Source organism: Austrofundulus limnaeus, unplaced genomic scaffold (assembly GCF_001266775.1).
Source record: "Austrofundulus limnaeus strain Quisiro unplaced genomic scaffold, Austrofundulus_limnaeus-1.0 Scaffold3, whole genome shotgun sequence".
Taxonomy (NCBI): Eukaryota; Metazoa; Chordata; class Actinopteri; order Cyprinodontiformes; family Rivulidae; genus Austrofundulus; species Austrofundulus limnaeus.
In genome coordinates, this window is record NW_013952405.1 from 3,470,941 (window position 1) to 3,481,120 (window position 10,180).

At 36.4% G+C, this 10,180-nt stretch overlaps 1 protein-coding gene across 2 annotated transcripts in view; it reads right to left on the reverse strand.

The window, feature by feature from the left end:
* Positions 1-10,180, reverse strand: part of cacna2d3a (calcium channel, voltage-dependent, alpha 2/delta subunit 3a) — a gene marked incomplete in the record, with an annotated part of 131,079 nt that overhangs the window by 31,189 nt on the left and 89,710 nt on the right. For both annotated transcript variants that reach the window (XM_014017578.1, XM_014017570.1), the window contains 10 exon segments: positions 4,086-4,163; positions 4,887-5,008; positions 5,138-5,233; positions 5,360-5,453; positions 5,555-5,652; positions 6,728-6,773; positions 8,244-8,311; positions 8,381-8,442; positions 9,056-9,127; positions 9,220-9,303. In XM_014017578.1, the coding sequence (XP_013873032.1) occupies positions 4,086-4,163; positions 4,887-5,008; positions 5,138-5,233; positions 5,360-5,453; positions 5,555-5,652; positions 6,728-6,773; positions 8,244-8,311; positions 8,381-8,442; positions 9,056-9,127; positions 9,220-9,303 (820 nt within the window).

Consider the following 10,180-nt stretch of genomic DNA (forward strand, 5'->3'; position numbering starts at 1 on the left):
TGTGTGTGTGTGTGTGTGTGTGTGTGTGTGTGTGTGTGTGTGTGTGTGTGTGTGTGTGCATGTGTGCGTTTGAGAAATGTGTGTGCGTGTCTGTATAAGGAGATGTATTGTGTATGCACAAATTACAGATTACTAAGTGTCTGTGCCTAATTAACCTAAATAGGCTTGTGACAAAAACGTGCTTTTTAAAAGAATATGTTCTGGAAAATGAGGCAAACTGCAAAATTTGTTACAGCAATAATGAAACAAACTAAAATGAAACTACAGTATCTGAATCAATCGTTTTCTGTTTGTTTGACTACCAAAACTTTGATGCACAAAGCCAAATTTACTCACACTTTTTTTTCTCGTGGAATCACTTTTGTTTTGCTTGAGACATACAGTATTATTAGCTACATTATGATAGTAATGTTCATCAAAATGTATTACACATACAAAAATAAATTAATAAATAAACAGAACAATGGAATATTACACCAAATTACAACATAAACACAATTAATACAGGAATTATATACCTGTACGAGTTATGTATTTTTGACTACAAATTCAATAAACTTGCTGGTACACCAATTCTTCTAAAGAAGAATTACAAAAGGTAGACACAAATGTTTATAATTGTGAAAGAWTTTTTATTTACAACATAATGGAAACAACAAAACAAGCAAACAAAAAACACACATGAGAATTTTATTTTAAATGCATGTTGCTGTTTTTTAAGAGTACTGACCAACCTTCACTATTTTTGTCAAAGTTTATCAGTAAATGGCAGCTTTGCTAGTTTTGTTTTACTTAAATATTAACTGAAACAGAGGGACAATTTGAATCAGTTCTGATTTATTACAGTTTTAAATTACTAAGCAACCTTTGGAGAACATGTAAGTACACAGATGCCTTTGGTCTTAAAGCCTGACTTGATTCATATGGCTTTGTGTGTTTTACAGCAGCGGACTCACCTCACGTGGCTCAGGCTGTGACTACAGACACTGACACACACAAACTGACGTGCTGCCGTACACACGCTCTGTATGTACATGCAGCGCAACAATTGCAACTCCAGTGATGTCTGCAGGGCCAGTGGTGAATGATGTCATCAGCCTGTCCTGTTTAGTTAGCGTGTTGGCGTATTCACAAGTCTGCAGCTCAGTGGAGCGCAGGGCAGTGAAAACTGGCCCTAACCAGCCTACGCTAAATTTGCATTCTAGCCTACATCTCTCCTTCCTTCTGACACTCTTATATAAAATCATTTTACAAACATATATGGTAAGAGTAGTCATCATTACACAGCAGCACCCACCACCACCACCACCACCACAGTGTGCACTTAAAGCCTTCTTGCTGATTGTTTGTTTTGAAAAGCAGGATTTAAGAAAATGCTAATGATAAAGCATGCAGGGTCAGATTAAACTGTGGGCTGGTGGAAACTCTAGGCTGCTTTGCATCAGTTCGTTAGCTAGCTGATGCTTTTTACATACAGAAACTGTATGAGTTTATGTGTGTGCTCAGTAGAATTACACAGACTCTACCATCATTGTCCTTCTGCTCCAGTGGTTTCCCCTAGGCAACGACTACCCACAATGCACTGCATTTATGTCAACAAGCACCATAAATTTATGTTCTTTTTTTCCTGCCCTTTTACTTATTTTTTTGTTTGTTTTCACTCCTCTGTTCACAAGTCTGTTTTAACTACTTTAACATTATTCTGTTAGAACTTATCCTTAAATGTTGACAACAGACTGAACAGTATTACTATTTAAAGAAGTGTGTTAAACATTAAGTACAGTAGACAGTTTAGCAAATATTAATATTCCAAACAGTACATGAACTTCAAACTTCTACAAAAACAGGACAAACAATATCTAAAATTAGTAAGCCAGACGTCTGTGACCTTGTTTAGCAGTTCTGCAGCAAATAATGTGATGTTATTGTTCAACAAACGTAATAGAGAACAAAGAAAACTRTATGGGTTGAAAAATATGACTCAAACAGAATATAAATACATCTATACAACACCAGGAGAGAATACATTTTAATTTTTTGCACTCCTATAATCTCCAAGTACACAACAAAATGTGTTTAAGGGCTAATATGTATTTTGCAGGATATGTCCCCTTTAAAATTTAAATTACAACAAAGTGAAATAACTTGCCAAAAAAAAACTTTAATAAAAATAATTATAATTAATTGAATATCATAACTTTACTGAACTATTATCAAGCTTTTGAAGAGAGTTAGGTAATGTTTTTTTTTTAAATGAATTATATAATTACGTATGTTCAGGGTTGCACATACAATTTTTTGTCTGGTTCGTGCTTATAGTTTCCTTCACTCATTTAAAACATTTATCTAGAGGGGTGTCAGGGCATCTTAATATCCCCCTGTTCTGTTTAATGACTCCTATCAGCTGCAACGTCTCAGGGCATCATGTCACATCAGTCCAACAAGTTTTTTTATTTAGTTTTTTTACCCTACATAAATTTTGTAAACTACCTAAGAGGCAGAGGGGCTCGTTGTATGTCATATAAACATTGCAAACTGAACATTTCATGGTTAAAGGTCTTTTAGACTACACATGTCCCTCAGATGAACAGATCCTGTAGTTTGGCCTTCTGGATCTTTGGCTGGTTAAACCAGCATTCCACACTCTYCACAGTATGGTCCTAAATATAAACAAGCACATCAAGAACCTTTTTTTATATATAAAATTGTGAATGAAATTCGTGGATCTTTTTGATAAATTAAAATAACATTTCAAACGCATTCACCTAGAGAACACGTCAGTTGTTTTATTTATTTTTTAACTATACTGTACGTACATCTATATATTTTTTTGACAGGGGTGATGTTAAACAGAGAATTATCTATGCTTTAATATGGGGCGAACAAATGTTCTGTTAGAGTTATTGTGGTTTAATTAGAAGAACTCAAACCGTGAATCTCACAGAAAGACTCAGCCTGCGCGCAGCGAACCACTCCGGTCACAGCAGGTTCTCATCAGAAGGAGAGAGTTTAGTCACTTACACAAAGTTGGACAGATCTGTTTGATAACAATACTCTGAACATATATTTAATATAAAGGTATGTTTTACAGACCAAAGTCTCTGGTAGTTCAGGAGCAAAGTGTAGGAAGAGATGTCAGGACGGATCACTGCAGCCGCTGCTCGAGCCGCTGCTTCAACCTGTCTCTGCTGAAAACTGCTCTCACTGAAAGTCCCGCCCTGCTCTGCTCTGATTGGATAAAATGGCTCAGGACTTCGTCTGATTTGTTGAAGGCAGTGTCCGTTTAATCCTTGTATCAGGGTCCCGCTGCTCTTAGAGGCTTTGTGAGCACCGAACAATGATCCAGTCACACTAAGTGGCCGGAATTTATTTATTTATTTATTTATTTATTTATTTATTTATTTATTTATTTATTAAAAATCAGGTTGCATTTGCGACCAAACTGGGCACACTCTAGAGCCCTGCTAGCTGTTGTTTTGATAGACAATCAGGTACAATCTTAGGTATGCAAGTGAGCTTTATGAAATTTCATCTGGTGCGCTTTTTCTTTTTTGATCTCGCATGCGCGCCTGCGCACCAATTATGTGCAGCCCTGTATATAATTATATGATAATATGTTCAAAATGAAAGCACCACAGTGGTGTCAGTAAAGTGCACAGTGTATTATACAAGCGTAGCATCGTGGGGTCTTTGTATTCACTTATATCTGCTGAAGCAGGATACAGCATTTCATTTTGACCATGAAATGCATTTATTTTGCACAGAGACCAATGTGCAAATAGTGTTTATGAAACCACCTTTGTATTTAAGAACACATGCTTTTAGATGAACCTGTTTGTACTGCGTGGTGTGCCTTTTCAGCAGCAACTATACAATTACAAAAGTGGCACTATTTGAGCATGTGGGCAGAAAGTCTTTCAGCTTTAAGGAGGGAAATAAGTAGGGGGTGGTGGACAACTGGAGAGCAGGAATATAAAGCATAGTCCTGTGAGGAAGAGAATACAGCCGGCTCTGACAGTGTAGACGAGTGTTCTGTGTGAGAGATGGAAAGAGAGAGAGAAAGAGACACTTGAATTCCCACTTACCTGCAGCTATAGGGGATTTCCTCTCATCCAGAAGCTGAATGGCAGTACTGGCCAACACAACACTTTTGTTTTCGGATCCTGATAAAAAGAAAAACCCACACACGTAGGAGGAAAACACACATACACACAGGGTTAAAACCACAAGCATATTATCTCTTTCTAGTTTTTTTTTAAACAAATGGTGATTGGAGCAAGAAATACTCGACATAAAAATCAAAGAGTGCTACATCATTGCTAACGCTACCACAGTTCTCAGCGTAAAAGTGCATCAAATGCACACCAGGCAAGTAAATAAGAGGCTTTCAGATCACTTGTATTAGCTGGCACTAATGGAAAGCCTGAGGCTGAGAACACATGAGAACAAATTCTTCTTTTAAAGGCTACAACATTTCTTAGAGACGCTGTTAAATAAACTAAATATGAGAAGCTTGTGTGTAAGCATGTCATTTCAGAATGGCGTGTTCTGGACTAGTGGTAAAAAGTGAGTTTCTTCCTAAATGTCTTTTTTCTACCCATAGCAACTGTCTTCTCCATATCTGCACAGGTCAAATTTAACAATGGAGGAGAGACATAATTCACAAGGAAAAAGCACTGCATAATTCACATGTAAAAATGTGCATAAATATATACAGTAGTTTACGAAAAACACAACATGAAACCAAAGGAGAGTACTGCACAACTCCTACAAAAGTACCAAAGCACCTTTGCCACAACTCGTTCAGCCTTTGGAAATAGCAGTGACRAAATGGTTTTGCCAATCTTTAACCCTGATTTATTCTATGATCAAAAACAAYAACTAACCTGAATTGAAAGGCAGAGAGTAGATAAAAGTTCCTGGAACTTGTTCTGCTGCCCTCTTATACCACAGAGGAAAGTGGTCAGCGTTAAACACCCCCTCTTTGTCTTCAGCTGTTAGGAAGTCTCTTGGGGCAGATAAGAGACAATAATGCACACATAAAACAATTAAACTGAGCTGAAGAACTGAGGCAGTCTGCAACACTCAGTACATACTGCAGCTGTTGTGTACAAATTCTTATACTCAGCTTACTTACTGGTTTGTAAGTTCATCAGGCAACACAAACAGATTGATTCTGGACAGCCCCATCCTTGTGCCCAGATAGGCTATCTCCACACCTTTATCAGAGTTCCTGTGACAAATGCATAAAGTGGATATCTCTCAAATTGATGTAAGCAAAGTAAATAAAACAGACAATGCTTGACAATAATTTCTGCAAGTATTATCAAACAATTGTTAAATCAGGTGGGTGACATACTCAGACTTATTGAGCACAAGGCTGGTCCAGTAGGCCTCCAGTGGAGCGGTCACCACTGCGTCAAAGAGAACTTCCTGGATCAGCTCTTTGTCACCTTCACATTTAACACACAAAATAGTGTTAATGACCAACACAGAACCATGAAACAAAACCAGTAAAAGCAAAAGTACAAAATGTTAGAAGAGTAGAAATTACATTGCAAATGCGGTTCATGTCCGCTGAGGTAAATTTTTATTGCTTCTATTTGGGACAGATAACGGTGTTCTGGATGCTCATCTGTGTTGCAGTACGTCCTGTAGTATGATGAGAATAAAACAAAAGATACATAGTTTTAGTTTGGTTCAAATACGTTTCTTTTTAAACCTATTAAAACCATGTGCTGGGAATCGTTTGTCTAAATTTGACATATACTATTCAGAATATGTCACATAAAGTTTTTACTGTTTTCTTTACTCACTGGGCTGCAATTGTTAAAGACTAGTTAGTTTCCAAAGTCTCCAAAATATCAACATATTTTGTGGTAATTTTCAATTTCATTGAATGAGTAGCAGTCTTTTCACTTCCGTTTTGAACATGTTCAGAAATAACAGATTAAAATAAAATGGAGTTGTTGAAGGTGCTGTGAATGCATCTGAAACTTTTCTCAAAGTATTTTCCTATATGTGAGAAAGTTAATGCTGTAATTTGAAAATATACAAGTATGCAGCTGTTAATTTCCAGGTATGGAAACCATGCTGATAACAAAAAAATTTTAAAAATGTGGCTCATATTTGATATTCTTCATTTCAAAAGTGCATTCTAGTAGATTAAATTGTAATCATGGGGTCTGCTGCTAAAATAAGTACAAAACAGGTCAAGGTGGGTACAACAAGGGAAGTTGACAATGCACAGCTTCTGTTAAAATAGGCTGTGGTTTTCCTAAATTGGATCCTCAAAGTACATACAGATAGTTTGCTGTTCATTTGGTCCAAAACACTGACAGTTCATCGAGATTAAACACAAAATTTGCCAATTTTCTCTTAATTTTCTCATAATTTTAAGTTGCCAACTGGTCTCTAACAAGTGCAGCCAAGTGCAATACAAACTTTAGAAGGCAAGAGTCTAAAAAATCAAACATTCAGTAAAACTAAGAGGTTTTTGTAGGCTTTCATTTACAAATATAAGTTCTGTAATTTATTAGAATGTTGTTTCCTGGTGAAGGCCACTACAATGTACCATTAAGAAAACAAGTTCAGCATGTGTTAAACCTCTCAGAGCCTCTCTGTTTGTTCAAATTTAAAACTTTAAATTAAAATGCTTTAAAGTAAAGGCTGCTTACTGAGGATTTAGTCTCAAAAGTTCTCTTCAAGTGAGACGGTTTATATTTACCATTCGTCTGCCAGAGCAACATCGGGATGCTCCAAGTCATGAAGTCCTGTAACAAAGAGACAACTAAATGTCTCGTAACAAACAAAAGTCTCCATTTTTAGTTCATGACAAGGGCAGCCATTTACATTTCTAATGCAGACTCACACACACACACACACACACACACACACACGGGGGTTGAAAAATGTGTTTTTTAAATGGATGTGACAGGTCTGGTTAGATCAGGAAGAACCAAGTCATGCTCAGGTAGCTCAGCATGATGGGCATGTTTAGAGAAACACACAGACAGAGAAGCACACAGACACGGACACGGACACCCCCACATGAATATTTACACCCATAAGTTTTAAGTTCAGACAGACACTAAGGACAGAAATGTTTTATAAACTAAATCAAAATGTCATGATCTTTGTTTCACATGATTATTATATAATATGTAATGGAGTATTATTGTAACTTTAGATAAATCTAAGTCATAATTTAATTTAATTTAAAAACTGTTCCACATATTGTCATTGTCAGGGCAAAACTCTATGTCTATTATTTTTCACAAGTATTAGGCTTTGTATTCTATTGGCCCCCCATTTGTCTGTGGTTTTATGGATGGTTAATCAATGCAAAGTGTTCAAAAGAATTTGTGAACTTGTGACAAGAGAAACAGAAAAGAAAAATGTGTTCTTATTTGCCAGAAAACTTGTGTTTTTAGGAGATATAAGGATTCTACTTGAAAGCAACAATATGAAATATTCTGTAGTAAAACTCAAGCTTGTTTTTTTTAAATTAAATTATTTATTTATTTATTTATTTTTCTACTTCTTAGATTTTAACCACTTAAAGGAACAGATTTATTTTTAAATGATAACCTGTAGAGCTGTTAACTATAATCTTTGTCTTACCTGATGTAGAAAAAAGATTATTGATTTTGAATATCAGTGAGWGGTTTTATTGGGGAAGAAGCTGACAGCTGATCTTAGCACAGCCAACATGATTTTTACTGTCCTAAAACAACTATGATCTAAAAAAATGCATAGCATTTAATGCAAACTCAGTTTCTAAACTCTATACTGCCACCAGTTTTGCATTAGATGGGTATTAACATAAARGTCTGTTTTTTTTCCTGCAGATTTTTTTATGTTAATGTGGTTATTTGAAGAATGATTCATCTGCAGTTCATTACCAGCATTGCCCTATGTAAATATATTATGCAAAACAGAATATAATAAGCACAACCAACCAGAGAAACCATCTAAAATCTTGAAAAGGGTTCAAGCAAACATTGTTTTTCTTTTTTTTACACAATATTTATTCTAACCAATAGCTTCTTTGCCCACGAAATAAGTTTAGCTTTTTTTAAACATTCAGTGAATCATTATCGAATACAAACTGAAGATGTTTTTTCAATTGAGCTAGGGTTAAACTGGCTCTACTTTAGCAAAAGAAAGGGATGTGTGTAAAAATCAAAAACAAGTCAAACAAATGTAAGACATTTAAAGAAGAAAAAGAGAAGAGTTCCTACCTTCCTCTACGGTTACGTTTCCTCTGAAGAAAAATTTCCCATGGCCTCTGGAAAGAGCTACACCTAGACTGTAAATGAACAAAGTGAGACATTTGTGTTGAGTTTTTTTAATAATTTAATGTGTCTGTACTTCCTACCTGAATGGAGTCCCTTTGATGTCTGTGTAGTAGTAATCATTGTGCAAAATCAGAACCCGTTTCTGAAATAGAAAGTCAGACACTACTGTAAATCTCTAACAGCACAATGGCACCTGTCTGATGTGATTCCTTATATAATGGCTCCATCTAGTGGTACAGACTGACTCAATCTAAAGCTGCAGTTAAATGTGTGTTTTTGCAGTTTGTGAATTTAGATTTAGATTATAAATATGTGCATGTTCATATACTTAAGTGGGTCTCTGGGTGTAGTTTTGTATTCACATTTTAAATGCTTAATAATCAGATGAATGCAATGTGTTCGTTAAGCTCAGAAAATGCAAAGTACCCACACAGATTCTGACACACACTCACACAGAGACACCTGGATACCAGTTTACATCTGAGACAGGCTAGTGAATCATTGAGAGGCTGAATCTCCTGTATTCAGCAACATGTGCTCGGTGGAGATAAGGGGCTCCCACACAGACACGGCAGCGCATGCCAAACAAACTGAACAGGAAACAAAATCCCCAAGTCAAACCGGTGCATCGCTGTGCTGCAGGTTTAACAACACCTCGGTCGAGTGGATCCTCACTGCTGGGTGTTTTCTCTCATACACCTTTTTTGGAAGCAAAAAAAAAGGTGGTCGTTTTCTGAATTTCTTATTCATCTTACCCCTTTATCGACGCTCTTTGTCACCTCCATCGAGAAGGTTCCTGTTTTCCTGTTGACCATGGCGTTTCTTAGCTGGAAACACAARGTGAACACACAGACTCTTGTAGATCAGCCTGATTTTGCGAGAAGTGGTGAGGCTTAATGTGGATTTACTGATGTCTCACCGTGTCATCCTTATCCTCCCATTCCACCTCAGACAGATCCACACTGCTGTAGTTTGGCTTTCTCCGCTTCTTGCCATCTCCGTACTGGACACAAAGCCCCATGTAAAACAAAGCACAAAAAAAAAAAACGCAAGCTGAATATACTTAGACCCTAAATTATACTGCAGCTCATTATTTCTAATATTTATACAGTGTATCAAATATGCATTAAAAAATCAAACATTAACAAATCTACATCACAGTTTCAGATCTCAACTTCACTTTATATTTTATTTCTTGGAAATTTTTCTCAGCTACTTCAGAGGTGTTTCTTACTTTACTGAGTGCACAAATAGTTTGCATTTAATCGTGCATGGGCTTTTATTATTTATGTTAGTAATAATAGATTTTTTTAAATGTTTTAGTTTATTTTCTGTTTACAAGATGATTGTATCCATCACATAAAATACTGCAACTGATAAATGAACTGTACTTATATAGCGCCTTTTGATCCAACCAAGACACTCAAAGCACTTCTGTGCCCTCATACATATCCATTCACACAACACTCTTCTACCCCTCTCTACAAAGGTGATTTAGATGGTTCATTCAATGGAGACTAATCAGTGTTTAAAYCRTATTCATACACTGATGGGACACACAGAGGGATTCAACRCTCTCATTGGAGGATGAAGTCCTCTAACCACYCAGCCACAGTCGCCCTACTGTACAYGTTTGTCGTTGGTATTCCARACCAGAACCATCTTACTCCAGTGTCACAATTTGCACTCAGTGAAGCTTGGTGAAACAGTAAACCAACCGAAACCTTCCAAATGTAATTAAATCAAGACTTTTGTCACTCCTCACCTTTGAATCCGGTAAACCTAAAATATTTGCATAGGTCAGGTGAAGAAGGAGGAAAGTCATTCAGTCCTTTCAGTGGTCGGTCAAGCAATTATATTGAATGATTTCTTTCCTGCGC